General features: G+C 44.0%; 2 protein-coding genes across 5 annotated transcripts in view; one reads left to right on the top strand and one right to left on the bottom strand.

Moving 5' to 3' along the window:
- Positions 1–20,254, top strand: part of MANBA (mannosidase beta) — a 204,695-nt gene that overhangs the window by 51,602 nt on the left and 132,839 nt on the right. For 2 of the 4 annotated variants that reach the window (XR_014171608.1, XR_014171609.1), the window contains exons 11-17: positions 1,245–1,412; positions 3,227–3,445; positions 6,411–6,575; positions 12,871–13,015; positions 15,466–15,608; positions 16,000–16,257; positions 17,257–18,434. Coding sequence is in view for 2 of the 4 variants with exons in the window: in XM_081924908.1 (XP_081781034.1) it covers positions 1,245–1,412; positions 3,227–3,445; positions 6,411–6,575; positions 12,871–13,015; positions 15,466–15,608; positions 16,000–16,257; positions 17,257–17,481 (1,323 nt within the window). In the remaining 2 variants the exon portion in view is untranslated. Of the gene's footprint in view, positions 1–1,244; positions 1,413–3,226; positions 3,446–6,410; positions 6,576–12,870; positions 13,016–15,465; positions 15,609–15,999; positions 16,258–17,256; positions 19,248–20,254 lie in introns of those variants that run through there. The other 2 variants (XM_081924908.1, XM_081924907.1) reach the window with 1 other exon arrangement.
- NFKB1 (nuclear factor kappa B subunit 1) overlaps positions 19,191–20,254 on the bottom strand; it is a 71,108-nt gene continuing 70,044 nt past the window's right edge. Inside the window, exon 24 of the mRNA XM_081925519.1 lies at positions 19,191–19,885. Coding sequence (XP_081781645.1) covers positions 19,707–19,885 — 179 coding nt within the window. The 3' untranslated portion in view covers positions 19,191–19,706. The remainder of the gene's footprint in view (positions 19,886–20,254) is intronic.

Below are 20,254 nucleotides of genomic sequence, written 5' to 3'. Positions count from 1 at the left end.
CCCTTCCACTGGCAGGTGAAGACTTTCTTCTTTCTTCCAATAGGCTGTTGGGAACTGACTGCTTTTAACAAAAGGGCTGGTGCAATACTATTATCGTTGTAATTATTGGCATGGTTTTAATGGATTATATCAATGTTGAATTGTTTTTAAATGATTTTTTTTCTATGTTTCTAGCTGTTATTGAGTTATTGAGTCCCTGTCAGGGAAAAAGGAAAGGTATAAATAAAAATATAATAATAATAATAATAATAATAATAATAATAATAATGCAGGTGCTTTAAATGTTTTTTTTCTATGTTTCTAGCTGTTCTTATTTATTTTTATCTATAAGTCGTCTTGAGTCCCTGTCAGGGGAAAAGGGAAGGTATAAATAAAAATATAATAATAATAATAATAATACAGGTGCACATGCACAATAGAAGAATGCTTGCTGATTAATTTGTATGATTGAACATTGAACAGTTTGGCTGTCAAAAGTATGCCAGTATAATTCAGAACCATCCCTGGCGTAGGGCCAGTGCCATTGCTGTTCACTTCCTTCTCTCCATCTTCCCTTCTGGTTTGCACAGCTTGACAAGCAATGAGTATGCAACCCAATGGGACAACTGGCTGCCAGGGCACTTTAAATGCGTTGTGGAGAGGAAAGTTCCCACCCCATCCTTCCTCTGCTGTTGTGCTGGGTCCAAGTGCAACATGGATGGAAATCCCATCCAGCAAAGGCAGGCTCTGGGACAGGAACACACTTAGGTTAGAATCATAGAATCGGACCATAAAATACCCTCACGCTCAAGTGTTGCGTCCTGAAGGAATTGCTTCAGAACAAGAAGGAGCTCATATTTGTGTCTGATAAGCCTAACTTGAAAGTAATTCAAGAATTTCAAGTTAGGCTTATCAGAAGGAGGTTTGAAGTCCCCCTTTGCCTCTTCCTTGCGTAAACACTGTGATTTTTGACGGGTGCACTGAGAGCGCCCTCTTCTGTTTTCCCCTTCCAAATATAGAGCTAGGAAAGCCATTTTTAACCAGCTCTAGAGCCACGTCATGTAAATCTAACCTTGAATCCTTTGGAAAGTTGAAACCACACCTGAAGCTGACATTATTTTAAGTTGTGTCTGATTTGCAGATTCATTAAGACGTTTGGTGAAACCATGTCCCTTTTATGCCCTGGACTTTAATCATTAACACTTCTGACTTTACTCATTTTTTTTTTAGCACTTACATGATAAAAGCTCTGCTTTTCGTTTCAGGTAAAGCGGTTAAAACCTCACCCGTCTATCATTTTATGGAGCGGGAACAATGAAAATGAAGCAGCAATTGCATACAACTGGTTCTCTATTCCAAGCGCAAAGAAGAGCGTTTATGCCGGCGATTATGTCACGCTTTATGTAAAGAATATCCGAGAGATTGTTCTTGCTGTAAGTACAGCTTTGCAGAAGGCTATGAAGGGTTGAGCTTTGATAGCAGGCTTTGAAAGTTCTGCTGAATTGCTGATTTTACTCTTCTTGTTTGCAACCGTGTCTGTAGTCTTGCATACATTGCAGGCAAATCTTTATCGTTAAAGATGCATCAGGCACAATCTGGAAACATCTGGAAACATCTGTTTTCTCTGTATAGCCATTGATGGGCTCAAATCAGCCCTAACAACCATTTTATCTTCTGAATTTCACCTGCGTTTTTGATACCCCTGCAAGGACCAAGCTTGTCGTGTGTCCACTGGTGTTTGCTGTGCTAAATGCTGAAGTTAATAAAGGGCAGGGATAATGTGCCAGGAAACCTCAACTGGCCTGTAATTCTGGCTTGTGTACCTGTAACTCTGGCCTGTATCTTTGACTGCTGAAGATGCAGGTCTCCCCCATCACACTTTGCAGCGTTTAGATCTGTGCATACCAGCTTTGTAAGTTGCAAGCATTCCTGCAAGGTAAATATTAACTACCTTTAATGGACAGACTGAAATGTAGAGAACTGAGAAGTCTAATGTCTCTCTCTCTCATTCCGTTTATTCAGCATTTATAGTCAGCAGATAGTGTATTCACTTAAGCACTGCTCTCTGACTGAAGCCTGATGCTCCCACTATCAAATAAGAAGTGCATATTCACATACCCTCTTTTCTTATAAACTTCTTTTTTGGGAAAGGGCTGTAGAGCATCTCATTTGCATTCAAAAGGTCCCAGATTCAATCCCAGGCATCTCTAGATAGGGCTGGGGCAGATTCCTGTCTAAAACCCAGGAGAGTCTCTGCAGACCAGTTCAGCATAACTGCTCCAGCACAGAACCGTGTAGGCCCTAGGCAGAAGACAGGGTATCTGCAGTGGGGAAGCGATCAACATTCAAGTGGAGCATTTCATATGGTATGGGAAGCCTGCGGCCTCCAGATGTTGGTCTCCAGATGTTGGAGATCCAGATGTTGGAGCTCCCATCACCCCCGGCCATTGGCCATGCTGTTGAGGGCTGATGAGTGTGGGTGAATGTGCACATGTAGAAGCACATTGAGCCATGGGTCTCTCAGTAGGTGGGCAATCTGTTCATAATCCTACTTTATGGATTTTGATTTTTTAAAATGTTTTGTATCAGCTGAAGAACTTTTTATTTTCCCAGTTCCTTTAATTCTAAAATATTTTCAGCCTTAAAAATCTTCCAGTTCTTTGCACTATTTGTGCTTTTGTTTTGTTCTCTAGATTGATTTATTTAATTTTTTAAAAAACCATTCAGGGAACATACATGTAACCTGGAGGAAGGGCCTCTAGACTCTCCCTAACAGATGGGAAACAGTTGTGTGCCCATTGCCTGTAAAGACCTTGAGCATTTGTCCAAAGAATCAGTTTTGCCTTCAGATGGAAGCTGACTATACAATTTTTCCCCTAAAATGCGCACGTTTTTCCTCATACGAAAATAAATTGACCGCGCACAATGCTTTCCTTAGTATTTGTCTCGCAGTCTGAAGGCAATATTTTTCAGAGCAGATTGCTTTCCTTTGAATGCTGAATTTGTTTCTTTGCAGCCAAGCATCTGACTCCAGGAAGCAGATATTCATTTGTGTGATAAGCAGAGCAGAACTCATTCAGCCTAGTGAAAAATGAAGCCATGACTCATTCACCAATTCAGAACTGGCTTTGTTTTTTTTTTTTTTGCTTTTGAAATCATAGATGTTTAGCTAGTTTGAAGAAGAAAGAAATGCTTTATTAGCCCTTAGCTCCATTTATTGTCTTGCGTTGCGTTTTGTTAAACCCAGGAAGACGAGACTCGCCCTTTTATTACCTCCAGCCCTACCAATGGTCTGGAGTCGGCCAAGGAAGGCTGGCTAGCTCATGCTCCTTACGACACTCATTTCGGAGATAATCATTACTACAACTATGTGAGTGACTGCTGGGATTGGACCACCTTCCCCAGAACACGATTTGCCTCGGAGTATGGCTTTCAGTCCTGGCCTTCCTTCAGTGCCCTGGCACAGGTAGGTCTCATTTTGAGCCTTTCCCTCTCTTGCAAACTCTGCGAGCAGAAGAAAAGCCAGTTGATGATTTCCTCCCAATGCAAATGTTAGCTCTTGGGACCAGCTTACTCAAAGAAATAATCTTGCTCCCTATGTGCCTATTTAATTGCACTTTTACAAGAGCCACATCATGTCTGTTTCTACATGTGTGAGGAGTTGACTTCAGTGTGGCAACACCTGTGCTTTGGAACTTTACCTATCGACAGGTTGCCTATTGGCAGCAAATTGTTTTAAATGCTTGCTGAAAATTTCACTTGTTTTCGTGAGTTTGCCCATACATATAATTTAGTTACCTATATTTGTTTTAAAAGTCGTATTGGTTTTGTCTTTGTGTACAGTGATGGTGGTTTTATGTATCTTTATTTTTTATTTGTTTGTGGATTTTATTTATAATTTTGTTAGAACACTGTTTAGGGAGCTCCTTGCTCAAGTGGTTTATAAATTTTCTAAATAAATAAAAAGAGGACATGTTTTCCTTGGGACCACTGTAGGCGTTAAGAACATTACATTCTCTCTCTCTCTGTCTGCTCTGACCCTTCATTTACCACTGTCTCCATCCCAGTAACTTTGCATTATTATTATTAAAAGACAATACAATTTGCATTTTAAAGCAACCGCTAAACATCAAGGACCCCTCTAAACTGGTGTTTTATTGTAGGTATATTTTGCAACATGTCCTTGGCACAAAAATAGTGATCAATTTATTTTGCTTTCCTTGTTGTTCTGTGATGCTTCCTCAATGCTACATTATTGCTGTCCGGAAGGGTTATAGTGCAACAAAAGTGGGACAACACCCCCCAAACAACACAGGACATTTGTGGTATGAAAAGCCAGTGGAAGTTACAAGACGTGCACTAGACCTGTGACCTGTTTAGGGAAGTTTTTAATGTTTGATGTTTTATTCTGTTTAATATTCTGTTGGGAGCCGCCCAGAGTGGCTGGGGAAACCCAGCCAGATGGGCGGGGTACAAATTATTGTTGCTGTTGTTACTACTAGTACTGCTACTACTACTAGGTGTAAGCGAAGCAGTGTGACCTTTTGCATTCACAAATGGTATTGAAAGTAGGATTGTGTAGGGTTGCCCCGATAGCATCATGAGCACAAATAATCACAAATGTGCAATAAAAAGGATGTTTGGAGAGGGCCTGTGTGCAAAGATTTCCCTAAATGTTGATTCCAGTGGGAGAATGATGCACGTGCTCAGCACTGCTGGCAAAGCCACAGAAGATCCCGCCCTGCAAAAAAGTGTGTAGTCATCTGTTTGCTTGCCCAGGCATAACTGTGTGTGCCGTGTGTGGCCTGAAAGGCAAAAAGATCAATGTCATAAATGAATTCTGCAAAGCTTTCCTCTCTGGTTGCCTGGAGGTAGTTCTTAGTGAGCACATGGCTGTTGACAAGTCTGAACAAGGCTTAACTTTCTCCAGTCGCATCAACGAGACTTAGAAGAGTTCAAATGCTGGCAGGAATCTCCCAGTTTGAAATGAGGTGTGTGGTTTGTAATTGTGTACAGTGCTTTTTACAAGCCTGCCTGAGAATCACGTTCCCCATGTGTATTATGGCATTTAAAGCCAGGGTCAATTTGGGGAATTTCCCTTCCTGGAAGGAAAAGTATCATTTAAGTGTGCTAAACAATGGGAGCACAATTAGTTGACGAAAGAACATGTTTGATCAGACGACAAGAATTCCCATTCTTGGCTCTGGGCAGAATGCAGAGAACAATGGGAGCACTTTTATTTCACTGAAAGAAACAAGACACAAACCTGTAGCAAAGCACTTAAGAAGTTAAGCACCGCTTTTGGGGGGATTGTGTCTCTCGTCAGCAGTTACTTCTGCCTTTCACTTATTTTTATGGTTTTGCCTTGGATAGATGCATAAAGGCCTGCCCAAAATTCTTTTCTACAGGCCTTGGGAAGTTGCACCACCAGCAACTTCCTGTATTTGTTACGTTGCTGTTGTTTTATCCTGATATTAGCCAAGGAGCTTAAGGCAGTGTACATGAGTCTCCCCTCCCATTTTATCCTCACGAGGATAAAAGGTTTTACCTTATCAGGGTTCAAGGACAATGCAGCCAGGCAAAAGCATTTGGGGCACAGTGTAGCCTGGGGAGATTTCTGGGGGGCAGGCAGAGAGGTATTTGGCCCCTAGTCCTATGATCCCCCACCCATTGTGTAAACACTGCTATTTCCCATGTTCTTTTCTGATCTGTACATGTATACATTTTCTGTATGGAGGTAGTTACAGCTTTAAGATTACAGTCGTACCTTGGAAGCTGAACAACTTAGCTCCCAAACAGATCAGCTCCTGAATGATCGAAACCCAGAAGTGAGTGTTTGGTTTTTGAACGATTTTCGGAAGTCAAACGTCCGGCATGGCTTCTGATTGGCTGCAGGATGCTCCTGCAGCCACCTGGAAGCCACGCTTTGGTTTTCGAATGGTTCTGGGAGTCAAACGGACTCTCAGAACGCATTCTGTTCGAAAACCAAGGTACCACTGTGCAAACTTTGCACAGAGTATACTTAGATGAAATATATGCAAGAATATGTGTAAATCATGCATGTATTTGTAGCCAGAGAGTGGTGGAGAACATTGCTCACTGCATACTGTATTGCAATCTGTATAATTCTCTGAGGGACATATTTCTCAAAAGGATTCTTCAGACAATTTCCTCCTTGAATATTAGGGAGAAAAATTGTTATTTCCTGAGGGATTGGGGAATAAACGCCTCACACATAAGGTTTCTCTTTTTGCTTTAGCAGCCCAAGGGATTAGACAGAATGCCATTGTACAACATGGGGGCCCAGTTTGCTGGGGGACACCTTATGCTATGTTTGAATTTTTGAGATGACTATTTTTAATAAAAAAGTAAATATATGCGAGTGAGTGACTGCGAATGTGTATAAATCTTATTTTGTTTTTAAACCACAGGTGTCATCTGAGGAGGACTGGTCTTACGCGAGCAATTTCTCCTTGCATCGGCAACACCACGCTAATGGCAATGACCAAATGCTTCATCAGGCAGGCCTCCATTTTAAGCTGCCACAGGAAGGAGACCCCCTCAAGAACTTTAAGCAATCCATCTACCTCACTCAGGTGAGTATTTGTCAAAATCTTAAGAGGTTTCTTGTTTGTTAAAGAAGCCATAATCATGGTTGCATAATGCAACATGTATTGCAGAGAACCTGGTACAAAATTATGATAATTGTGTCAAGTGTTTGAATTACACAGTGGGCGAAATCTTGGGTCCAGTGACATCGTTTTAAATTATCGATGGGCTTCTCCCCACACACCGTACAGAGAAATACACATGTACCGTTGTGTATAAAGTGTCGCACGGCTGTTTGCTTTGTGATTACAGGCTGTGTATATACTGGTTGTCAGGTCTGTGTCTCTCTGTATGGTGAAACATTAACTCAGCCCTGTAGGCACAATGTTAGATTTGTCTTTTCCTATCCAGGGATTATGACGGTGTACTGAAAACATTGGGTATGAAGTTGTTCTTTGGAAACAGGTCTAGAAACCACTTCCAAGGTGCTAGAATACCACAAGTAACTGAGCAACAAAATATTAATTTCATGTCTAACTATGTGCACTGTTACACTGTTATATTTCTATGCAAATATCCTTGAGAATCGTGACATCCAAGTCCCTTTCAGGTTCACATGGACACACGCATCTGGGACGGAGAATAGCAGGTTAATATTTACCACCTTAAATTGTGCGGAGAAAAGGATTGCAAAGTAGCCACCTTTGCAATCTAATCTCCGAAGGGGGGAACTGTAGCAGGAACCCCCCCACCCCAATCATTCTGTTTGTACAAACCTCACACACACACACAACATACGCCACGTTTCTGTTATAAATTCATAGAAAATCAACCATACATTGGATTTGCACTGTTCCATTTTTATTTTACTCCATATGACAAGAACTAACAAAGGGGGGTGGCTTAGTCCTGGTCAGCCATAATCCCTTCACCGTCTCAGCACATCCATAGGAGCCCTGCCCATGCCAACCCAGATGATCCCAGACAGAAGACAATCAAGATCACAAAGAACTTGCATATGGGAGTGGATTCAGCATGGACTGAAACAAAGGACAATGATCAGATCTTCCCTCTGGGGGCAGGAAACTGCAAACTCCCCTTTGTCTCCTGGAAGTGACTCATGGGGAGGGGGGAAGGGAGGAACCAGCCAGGTGACAAGACACTCAGGTTACCACCAACTCCTCCCTCAACCCCTCCTTTCTGTAATGTATGCATGATGTTACCACCACAACTCCTCCCTCAACCCCTCCTTTCTGTAATGTATGCGTGATGTTTCTGGGGGTGGGCTTGATCTAGAGGAGGGGAATTTCAAAAGTTTTTATAAGACCTTGCACACTATTCTTCTGGGTCTTTCCTCTCTCCTGCAAGTGAGGGGTGTTCGGATATATATCGATCCCCCTGATCGATAGGGCCGCGATCTCAGACAGCTTTACGATCCGCATCAATCACTTACAGCGGTCCGGCAGGCTTCCTCCCAAGCTGCGCAATAACTCCTGCTGTCTTCTCAGTCACGGCTTTTAGCAGAGTAGAACACAGCGTGTAAAGCAGTCTTGCTCCTTGTAAGCACACATAGACAGATTTGTCTATTTACAGTACTTTATTAAAACATTTTACCAACAAAGACCAGGGCTTCTTTCAGCCATGTCTCCCTCACAGATACACAGAGGGAAGAAGTGAAAGTACAGGGAAAAAACTCCTCCTCCTTGGCTTCTAAAAGCTTCTGTCTCCGCCCAGCTTCTGTAAGCTGACGTCAGCAGGTGACACACACCAGGGAATTTAACCAGTTAAGTTCTGAACTATAACACCCCCCCTTGTGTCCCTGCGTGATACCTGTGCAACATCTTCAGTAACACCTTGTGAGATCGATCCCTTCCCCAATGCCTTGTGCCCTCCCTTGGCAAACCTGTTTGGCATTTGTGGAACCACCTCACAACTCTCAGAATCGCACTGTGCGAAACTTACCCACGCACCTGTGGCCTGGTACCTCTCTGGTGGGATACCCTTAGTTGTGCGACTGGACCTCCTTGGCACAAACTCAGGTGTTTCCTCTGACTCACTTTGATCAGCAGGTGTGTCCTCTGCATCATGGGACTCTCCTTCTGACTTAAAGCGTCTTCGAATCCTCTCCATTACACTCACAGGAGAACTAGGCGCACCTTTGGGCAGTCTCTTAACAGCTTGTGGAGATGCCCTATCCTGCTCCTGACCCTGGTCAGTGACCTGGTCGTCATCAGCAGCCTCAGCCTCTTCTTCCGCCTCATCAGAACTGTCTTCTGGATCAGAGAGACATTCTGAGAGAACATCACGCCTGACAGGAGTCTTTGACTTTACCTCCTCCTCTAAGAACTCAGCGTGTTTACTGATCAGCACCTTACTCTGATCACCTGACGGGTAAGCAAATCGCCATGCACGGGCTTCTGGCTCATACCCACAGAAGATCATTTTCTGGACTTTGGCTCCATCTGGCCCTTGCAAAGCTTTAGGCAAAGAGACAAGCGCAGGAGTCCCAAAAGTCCGCAGAAAGTGAACCTGGGGTTTTCGGCCATTTAACAAAGAGAACGGTGTGTCGCCTACCAGTGAGTTGTAGACACGATTCCAGGTGAATGACACAGCCCTAGTAGCCTCCAACCAAAACTCAGGAGGTAACCTGGCTTCTTTCAGCATCACCTGTGCAGCCTTAACCAGAGCTCCACTCCTCAGCTCTGCCACCCCCCCTTGCTGGGGTGAAGTAACTGTGTGACGTATCCCTCTCTTCTGAAAGAACTTCTGCAACGCAGAACCAGTGTACTTAGCATTTCTGTCACTGATGATCGCTTGAACCCTGGTGGAGAACCTCTGTTCCACCCCCTCAATCCAGCTCTTGATCAGCTGTGCTGCATCCTCCCTGGATTTGAGACCGTGAGTCCAGGAATTCTGCGAGAAATCATCTAGAAAAGTTAGCAGAAACCTGGCCCCTCCCAGACTTGGTTCCTTGACAGGACTGGACAAATCTATGTGTACCAGCTCAAAAGGTTTAGTGGCCACACGTTCCACCTTTGGGTAACTGCACCCTCTCACCTTTGCCTGCTTGCAAGTGTCACAATTAATGGCACTTTGACAATTTCTAATCTTACAACCTGTAACAACCTCAGGTAACGCCTGCAAATCCTCTAAAGGATTGTGAATCGTTCTCTGATGCCATACGCATGCACATGTAACATTATGAGCGGGAATTGTAGCACGCTGGTTGGGAACTGTAGCACGCAACGTTTGTGCTTTCTCAACCTTCCCCTCACCTCCAAGAGACGTTTTAAGAATGAAAAGATCATTCTGTCCCTTCCGCACTTTGGCCAGTAACCTCCCCTCTCTGGAGATTGTGCAGACATCATTTTCAAAACAAACTTTGAACCCCTTATTTAACAAATAAGGCACAGATAGCAAACAGTGATGAACCTCTGGAACAATACAAAAATCCACCGTCTCCTGTAAAACAGAAAGATAGGCATTAGTACATTTGAGAACTCTAGTTTTCTGTCCATTCGCGAACTTAATAGTCTGTCCCTTCGGAACTGCCGTGCAATTCCACCTCTCGACTGCAGGGGTCTCTGGAACCATGTTGCGGTTAGCTGCAGAGTCTATTACAAAGGCCATTTCGGAATCTTTCACTCGGCCGTCTTCAAACACTGCCATACTCGCAGAAACTTGATAAGACTCTTCCTGTTGTTTACCACGACCACCTGGCTCAGCTCCACGCCTGCCTGTCTTCCCAGGCCTGTTGCCATGGAAACCTGCCTGATTCCCATGGGAAAAGTCTTTGCAAACATCCTGCATCGGCTCTCTGCTCCGGTGGGGGCAACTGCCACGCCGACGTTGAACTCCAGTGGAAAAACACTGCCCGGGGCTCCTCCCAGCTGGCCTGGCCTTCCTCCTTCTGGAACGGCGCCTCCCACCAGCCTGGCCCCCCCTGAAGCTCCTCTCTGCTTCAGCACAAAGCGAAAGTTGTTTAAACTTGCCTTTGGAACTCTTCGCCCCCCCCGATCTGCTCACTAGCGCTCCTAGAGGCCAAGACATCGGGAACAGGGCCTGCCAGTCCAGCCTCTCCAGGACTCAGTCCATCACACAGACGTGTAGAAGCATTACAACAGCTCCCCAACACTGTCCCAGCCCCCATTGGGCTTTCTGGGCATCCTTCAGCCTCTCCTGGGCTCTGGCCTTTCGCTGACGCCTCACACAAGCCCTTCAGCAAATTCCAGGCAGCCCACGCTGTCGTTACGCCCTCCAAATGAGGCCTCAGTGACGCATCAACGCATGCTTTGAGCATCTCTAGCTCTTGATGCAGCCACTGGCTATCTTCAGCCAACACAGCCCCACAGCTTGCTTCACCTGCTCCAGCTGCTGGCCGGCTAAGGGGTAATTTTGGCTCCCATTGGTTTGCTTCCCAGAGCCCTTCGACCAAGAACCATCCCCTTATTCTTCTGGACCACGTTGCCCAACTCTTTAGAGTGAGCTTTTCCAGAGGTATATTCTGGCTTTCAGCCATCTTCTCCCGTTCTCCCAAGGTGCCCCAAGCTGTACTTACTCCGTACCAGCTGACTCCGGCCTTCCTTTGCGTGGAGAAACGTCTTGAGCTGCGTCTCAGCCTCCAGCTTTTAGCTGCTTTTTAGCTCCAGCTCTCTGTGTATCAGAAGCTCTCATTGCCTCTCGGAAGCAGGCAATTAATCATTCTTGCTCTCCGGCACCCAGTCAGCTCCCGTTGCCCTCCGACGGCCCCTCAGCCTCAGAACGCTAACTTCAAAGCATTCCTGGAGCTCACACCGACTGCTTTACGAGCGTTGGCTGACCTTCCATAACCTGTTCGGATATATATCGATCCCCCTGATCGATAGGGCCGCGATCTCAGACAGCTTTACGATCCGCATCAATCACTTACAGCGGTCCGGCAGGCTTCCTCCCAAGCTGCGCAATAACTCCTGCTGTCTTCTCAGTCACGGCTTTTAGCAGAGTAGAACACAGCGTGTAAAGCAGTCTTGCTCCTTGTAAGCACACATAGACAGATTTGTCTATTTACAGTACTTTATTAAAACATTTTACCAACAAAGACCAGGGCTTCTTTCAGCCATGTCTCCCTCACAGATACACAGAGGGAAGAAGTGAAAGTACAGGGAAAAAACTCCTCCTCCTTGGCTTCTAAAAGCTTCTGTCTCCGCCCAGCTTCTGTAAGCTGACGTCAGCAGGTGACACACACCAGGGAATTTAACCAGTTAAGTTCTGAACTATAACAAGGGGAACACCCTGTTGCAACAGTTCAATAAAGGCCAAGCCTACAGGCTGCTGTTTTGCTCCAAGTTATCCTGGTTGGTGTCTTTGTTTTGTCCAAGGGAGCCCTCGGATTTTTCCTGTAACATCTGCAACAACTGACGACCTCGTAAGAGTCCTGGAAAGACTCTGATGGGCAGTTTTCAATATCTGCAAGGGTAGCCACATTAGTCTGCTGCAGCAAAAACAACCAAAAGCCTTTTGGCACATAAAAGGCCAGCATTGATTATGTTATGGCATAAACCTCTCTGGGCTAGAGCCTACTATGTCAGATACAAGGGGTATGAGTCTCAGTTGTCAGATATAAAGGGAGCAAGGGAAGGGGGGAAATGGGATGCAAAAGGATTGTGGATGCAAAATGACGTTTTGCAGCAACATTGGCTGGCATTGCTGAGTAAGGTGATAATAGAATTAGAGACAAAAATGTATTCATACATTTTGCTTTGAAAGGTAATTTTGCATATGTTTGAGCTATTGTTGATTTGTCACAGGCTGTAATTTTGCACGCCGCCGCCTTTCGGCTGCAACATTTACATTCCCTGCTCCCTTTTATGTGCTTATACACCGTTGAAAAACATGGCTGGTAGACTGAGGGTCACACTCCACGAATCTCATGAAGTAGGCTCTAATGTGCGAAAGTTTGTGCCAGGAGAGCATTTGTTAAGCCTTTAAGGTGCCACAACACTCTTTTGAGGTTTGTTTTTTAAATGCTCTTTATTAATTTTGCATATAGTTTAGAAAATGATAAAACACAACAGGGGGACTCTTGTGAGGTTTGAATGTATATTTTAGGAATTCTTTAGAGCATTGTTTGAAATACACAACCTACCTGCGGGTATAGGACAGTATATAAATTCAGTAAATAAATAAATACTGCTTACAAATCAAAGTGGTACAGTCCAGAAAGGGTTTTACTATGTGATCTGCTGTTCTCTGTGGTCCAGTCTCAGGGATCTGCATTATTGTCAGTATCTTTCGCAGTTCTATCATTACACAAGCACTTAGTAGTTATATGTTTTCTTTTTGTTTTGGCTTTTGTTGACTTAGATTATGCAGGCCCAGTGCATAAAGTCCCAAACGGAGTTCTATCGTCGCAGCCAAAACGAGATAATCAATGGGGAGGGGCGCACCATGGGGGCACTATATTGGCAACTCAATGATATCTGGCAGGCTCCTTCCTGGGCTTCTCTGGGTAAGTCTTCTCCAGCCAAAGCAAAATTAGGAATTGGGCTGCATGCTTTCTTACTGTCTTTGCACGCCTATTTTATTTATTTGTATTTTACCTTTGCTGTGAGGAGCTTAAGGTGGTGAATGTGATTCTCCCCCTCAATTGCATCTTCACACCATCCTTGAGAGGTTGTATAGGCTGGGAGAAAGTCCCTGGCCCAAGGTCACCTAGTGAGCTTCATGGCCGAGTGGGAATTTGGACAAAATAGTTCTGATCGTGCAAGGATTTCCATTTCTGCGATTGAACTTCCCCACCCTCTCCTTGGGCTGCACCATCTCCAGATCTGTCCTGGAGGGGAAAACCCAGAACAGATTTAGGAGGGACACAGGAAGGGGAGAGGGAGGGTAAGTTCTGTTGCACAGCTGGATGTTCTTGTGCTGGCAAGAACTACTTTGTTGGGCACTGTCCAGGGGACCACAAATTAAATTGCAGCATTTTGTCAAATGCCTTAAAGCACCAAGCTTTTTAGCCATTTCAGGCATGCAATGATAACCAACGTGGTTCCCTCCAGGTGTTGTGGACCACAACTCCCCTCGTCACTGGCTGAGACGAGTCGGAGGGCAAAACATCGGAGGAGCATCGCACTGGCTACCTGTGGGATAAGGCTTGACATTAAAGTCTGGTTCCTACAATGTCAGCAGTTCCCGAGGGTGTGTGTGCATGTGTTCCCATCCCCAGTTTTACCTGGGGTGTGTCCCAGGAAGTGCGAATATAATCTGCATGTCGTTCTGGTAGATAACTTTGATTTGCAGAGGAAAGAAGTTAGGAGATATTAAAACTAGAGCCTTTAATTATGTCGTAGGATTAGCCTTTGCTGCTATACAGGATGTCATGATTTGGTCTGAACAGTCTCTTCCTCTCTGGGCATGTTTCAATCGTTGTTGAAAAATTAAAGAGACATCTGTTTAAATTAGCACTTGACTCTCTCAGAGACTATTAACAGACTGTCAGGGTTTTGTAGTATGAATAGCAAGACTTATATTTCTGAGCTCTTGGCTCCCCCAATTCCATCGTAGTGGATTCGGGTGGTAACGGTGGTCAGTTCCCACAACCATGTTTTGGCTTAGGAAGCTGAAATATGCATCAGTGGTCAGATATATGGGTATAAAGGGGGCAGGAGCAAACTTTCATTGAATAAGGTTCAAACTACAAGGGAGAAAATGAAAGATTTAGATTAATGATGATTTAAAGTGGCACGATGCTGTTTTAAATGTATAGTGCAGTTAGGGCCTTAGTCATCCACATGGGACAGCTGTAGCCACGGTGTGAAGTTTCATCTTTAGGGGAGGAAAGCAAATTGCAACCACTGTTTGCTGAGCCTCAGGTCTTGTGTAATGTCACCTTGACATACCTGATTCAAATCACACATTTTACTTGGAAGGGATGACTCAGTTTTAGTCTCATCACATCTAGCACTTACATCATCCAGTGAACTGAAACCAGCAGCTATTAGACAGAATAATAGCTTTTGGATGCATGATTATGGTACAGCCAAGGAAATGATGCCTTTGGGGTTTGCTGTTGATTAATTTAGCACTGGTCCCAGAGAGGAGCAGGCTGCCTACTCTGACTGTTGGTGAGAAGAACTTCAGGGAAAACTTAAAAACCAGGAACCTACTGCTGACACCCTCCTTTATTCTGTGTCTCTATCCCATGTCACCCTTATTATTTCTCGATTTGTTAAAGCATTTCTACTATATACCCTTCAGAATAAAAAGGCTGCCAGAGCAGTGTACAAAAATGACAAGACAGTCCCTGCCTTCAGGCTGATAAATCTTAAAGGACACAACACAAAAGGAAAAGGAACTGGGAGGGAGAAGGAAAATCAAGGCCGCATTTCTAGTTACAAAGTTTAGCTGGTAGCAATTAATGAAGCTGGATGTAAGCACAACAGGTGGTCTGCTATTTCCTCTGCATCTGGTGGTTTCAGCCACCTCTTTCTCTGCAGTGCAGTTGCTTGAATTCCAGTGGCCCCCATCACCTGCTTTTCAGATAAGATGTCACATTTGTTGAGTGCATATACATATCTGTATATGCCCTATGTAGCATGCGTCATCACATTCACTGTGGTCGTCCTGCAACAACCCCACTGCATGCCTGATATGGCTTCCATTTTGAACAGCAGCAATAGAGACAGTAGGTGGTTTTTAACATGTGAACAGGAATTAGTGTATGGGCTGCTTTGATACAAGCACAAATATTAATAAGGGGAAAGAGTTAGCTCCAGGGGTGAAGCAATAAATAAATATATGTAAGTGATACCCACTCATTCCCCGCAAGTCATTTATGAACCAGCCTTCCTCCGACTCGAGAAAATAAAAAAGGCCTCTTAATCTGAATGCTTGCATAGTAAGGTAAGCTGCAGGTCATTTCAGGGTATGGTTAATATATTTTCTCCTTTGGAACCTTCTCAGAATATGGTGGCAAGTGGAAGATGCTCCATTATTTTGCACAGCGCTTTTTCGCTCCTTTATTGCCTGTGGCATATGAAGATAAAGATGTTCTCTACATATATGGAATCTCAGATCTTCACACAGATTATGAGCTGACACTCAGAGTAAGTTCCACTTTGCCCATTCTCTGAAGCTGGGTCTGGAAAGAATTTGGGGGCTGGGCAGTGAGGGCTTTCCCCCAACCCTTCTATTCAACCCAAAGCAAAACCTTAAGGAGACTAGCTCTAAAGAAATACTCCCAGCTACGAAATATTGCTATGTTTTGAGTTTTTAAGTGAGGTGTAAATATTTGAATTTTGCAAGCAAATGTTGTAGGATTATTGCCTGAATAAAGGCATCCTCGTGTCATAGTTAAGCTCTTTTGAAGGCTATTAATTTTAATAAGAGAAATGTAAACATGTGCTCAATCTAGGTTGAGTTATTTGAGTTTTATTAATGGCAAGGAAGCATTCATAATGTGCCTTTATTGTCTTGAACTCTTAACCTGCCTTGCAGGTCAGTCTGCATGATTGGGGTTTGACGGAGCCAGTGTGTACCTTGGCAAAAGAGGGTGTGCTCATCAAGGGAGGAGCAGCTGTCCCCATCTACAAGGAGCCCATCAGTGACCTTCTGAAACAATGTGGAAATTGTACCAGGCAAAGCTGTGTTGTCACCTTTTCCCTTGAGGGTGAAGAGGAGCTCTCCAGCCCAAGCAATTACCACTTCCTGTCCTCATTGAAGGATGCAGTGGGATTAAAGAATCCACAACTTCTTGTAAGCAACAAAATTATTTTGTTCAAGTAATAACATTCGTTCCTTGGCACACAAGTAGCAGTTCATAGAACCACAGAGGGTATAGAATAACTGCGGTGAGATGTCTTGGCCCTGAGTAATACTCAGAAGCTGTGTATAAAGTCAGGATACTGAACTCTGTGCATAGTACCAAAGAACCTGTGATTTCACTCTTATGGAAGCATTATGTGCTGATCCTTACAAAAGGTAAGGACGGAGCCTCAGATGCCATATGCAAAACTGTCTAATTCCCATCATTTATAGATGTCATGGAATTGAACTTTTATTTCCGTTTCTTGGTGTTTTTGCCTTAAAATGGAGCAGTTACTTTGGAACACAGAAAGTGCTTCATGTCTAAATAAAATGGCATTCCTGCTTAATGCTGATTGCAGGTCCTACCAAGGCTCCATGTCTTCAGCATGTCTGCAAAATCAGGCTGAGCCAGCGCAAATAGGAACTGGGAACAAGAAGAGCAGTCAGTCCTTCTGCAGTATGGATTTATGAGGCAGTATTTCCTGAGACCTTTTGTGGGTTCCATAAGAAGTAATGGTGGGCACACTGGTGTGTCATCTTGGCAAACCAAGACTTAACTGGCGCAGTTCTGGGGAAGAGTAATTTCCTCCATCTCCTGGAATTGCTGAAGAGGAAACCATAGTACAGTGGTAACCAATGTAGGGTCCCTCCAGGTGTTTGGAGACTACAACTCCCATTAACCCTGACCATTGTTCATACCGGCTGGGACTGATGGGAGTTGTACATCTGGAGTTACGCTAGCGATCCTTGCCGTAGTATTAAACCGGTATAAAAATAATGTTTATAATTCAGGTTTCAAGTAACAAGCGGCTCCATATGCCATTATTTCCTTTTCTGCAGACAAGCTTGTTGTGAGGAGGAATAAATTATTAAAGCACATTGTTTATAATAGGGAATTTCTACTAGGCAAACTGCACAGATAATAATCCTTTGCCCCCTCCCCTTCAGGCTTCTGTTTCCCAAGAAGGAGATCAGTTTCAGATTATCCTGGAAGCCACAGCCATCGCTCCTTATGTTTGGTTGGATGCTGGAAACATCCCAGGAAGATTCAGTGAGAATGGTTTCCTTCTCACTGAGAAACGAAGAGTCGTACTGTTCTACCCTTGGGAAACCACTAGCACCAAAGAGCTGGAGAAGTCGCTCAGCTTAACATCATTGACAGACATTTCCTGAGGAAAGGCCTGAAGGAGGGAGAGGAAGCTGAAGGGAAACGGGAATGAAATGCCGCAGCAAGAGAGGCACAGAGTTGGACCATTAAACATCGTTCTTGTGCCAGCATCTTCCACACTTGAGACCCTTTTGTTCAGCGGACTGGAGCCCAGAGCAAATCAGCACAGCTACAGAACAAGGTGACCACGTATGCTAAGAGAGCTTAATGAAAACAGTGAAATGAAGTGCATAGAATGATGCTTTAGTGCCCTCATTTACTTTCCTCTGTATTCTGGCATCAGGGCTTTTTATTTAAGATGGAAGGATGTGCTGCTCCAGTATTAGACTAAGGAGCCATACTGATGCACGTCTCAGATTATAGGGAAGATGGGTGGTAGTGGAAGTCTTAGTTATTGGGGCTAGTCAACGTGGGACTTCCCTAAGGGTCTCACTCCCCAGATAGTTAGAGCAGTGCCCCCAAGGCATGCTTAAAGTTGCAAGGTGGAGAGGCTGCACACAGATCTCACTTATAGGTGATAGGTGCAAAAGTCCAGGAACCACTTGCAAAGTAGGCCTGATATGTGTGCTGCTAAAGATGGCAGAAAAAAAGATAATAGGAGTGGCTGCAGGCATAAACAAGAGTATTTTTTCCTTTACCACTGCATATTCTCAGTCAGCAGCTACTCATTGGAAGGAGCTCTTTATAATCACTGGCTGCTATTGTTTTGGTTGGCTTGAACTGTGGCACTTCTCAGCTAAGGATTCCTTCTTTCACTGGTCCACACTGTGTTCAGAGGGCTGGTGGCTGTTTTTGCTGCAACAGAGTGACAGCTAAGTATTGTGTCATCTTAAAAAGACCTAACGGTTGGTTTTCTTTATCATCTGTGGCTGTGAAGGGTGGTCATTTTTATACATTTAAGCTCTGAATCTTGTCACAGGCTGTACCATTGCCAATCAACTTTTACAGTTGTACCTTGGTTGACGAACGGAATCCGTTCCAGAAGTCCGTCTGACATTTGAAAACCAAGGTACGGCTTCCGATTGGCTGCAGGAGCTTCCTACACTCAATTGGAAGCTGTGTCGGATGTTCAGGTTCCAAAGAACGTTCGCAAACCAGAACACTCACTTCTGGGTTTGCAGTGTTCGGGAGCCAAAACGTTTGAGTTGCAAGGCATCCATCAACTAAGGTACACTGTACATCCCCCTTCAAACCCACATAATGGTTGACTGAGGATCTCACACTCTATTCTTTCGATGAAGTGGGTGCTAGTCCATGAATGCTTATGTCATAATGTCAATGTTACAGTTGCCACAAGGACCTGTTGATCTTGGTTCACCTGTCTTTCCCACTTCCAGTATGTTTTTTCAGCACCCTTGCCTGTTTACTTAAGTGTCCAGCTCACAGCTATCTGACACACAAGTGGAAAAAGGTGTGAATAGTTTCTTCCTATAGTTCAAGAGAGTTTAAGGGGGGTTTCTATGGACACATACAGTGGGCCTTCTGTGTTCTCACCTTCTTTACCTCTTAAGGAGGTAAGCTGCCCTTGAGAGAAGTTACTGAAAATTTTTAGCAGGACCTTAGGCCTTACTCAGGTGATCTCATAATGGAAAAATGCCTCACCCTATTGATTCACCTTCTGATTTGAGTGCTTTGTTATCAAGCTAATGGGAGCAGTTTGCCTCCAGGACCTTAGCTGGTTTCCATGTGTGCTTCAGCACAAAAATACAGAAAATGTGAATTTTGTCTTTTATTATAAAAGTAAAATAAAAAACCAAGCATTTAAAAAGCACATTATTTTCCTTGAGTAATTTCATCTAAACAAGAATATTTACAGCAGAAAGCTGGTAAAACAGGATGGGGAAAACAGTCTGAAGCTTGGATGATTTTTATAGACACCAGATGAAAATTTAAATATACTTACTGAAATATACATTATATTCTTTTGACTTAAGTATCTATCTGATCACTGCTTATGACCCTGTTCTGCGCTCCACAGCCAATGTCTCTCTTGTAATTTTTACCATACATCATGTTGGTAGTCCATTTCTTCTATAGGTGAAGATCTTAGGAAGAAAGAAGGCCACTCCATCTTCATGCTGCTGGTCCTGAGCTTCCCACTTTACCGGGACCTGATTCCTGTTTCTTGAACAGTCGATGTACATTTTAAAGAGCTTTTTCTTCCAGTGCACTTTGAATTGTTAGCAACTTCCTCCCTCTGCAGGAAACTTTACCAAACCATTCCACACTTCTAAGTGGCTTCAATTTTGCCTTGTGGCAAGTTGTCCTGGCCGTAGCCTGTGGTTAGTTTCTTAAGTGTTACTGGTGACTTGCTGGTGAAAGACTCTGAATATGTGAAGCTGAGTTTGCGGAGGGAAATCTCTACACCGCTGTCACAAATACTTTCAGCATCCTGGAATTTGAGATCACCTGGCAGAGGGAAAAAGGAACATGTTGCATAATTCATAGGGTTTTGAGAAAATGCTAATACAATGTAATATATCCAGTTCAGGAAATAAATCAAAAGAGCAATGCAAAGGCCTCTTTGCTCCCCAGACAATGGTGAAAATAAAACAAAAATTACTAGCAGCTGCAGAAGGAGTCCAGGGCAGAAGCTTTATGAATCTGAGTGTTTCCAGGCAACATGTTTTGCACACTCAAGGTCTCTGGCTGGCTGAATCCTTGGCACTTCCAATTGTTGGCAAAACTAGGAAGGATTTCTGCCTAAGAACATGGCTAATCCAGAAAATGCTGGGATAGGATGGCCAAGCGGTATTTATATGATAAGGCACCTTCACA

The sequence above is a fragment of the Podarcis melisellensis genome, assembly GCF_964234715.1.
Source record: "Podarcis melisellensis genome assembly, chromosome: 9".
Lineage (NCBI taxonomy): Eukaryota > Metazoa > Chordata > Lepidosauria > Squamata > Lacertidae > Podarcis > Podarcis melisellensis.
This window is presented reverse-complemented; position numbering and strand designations above follow the sequence as displayed.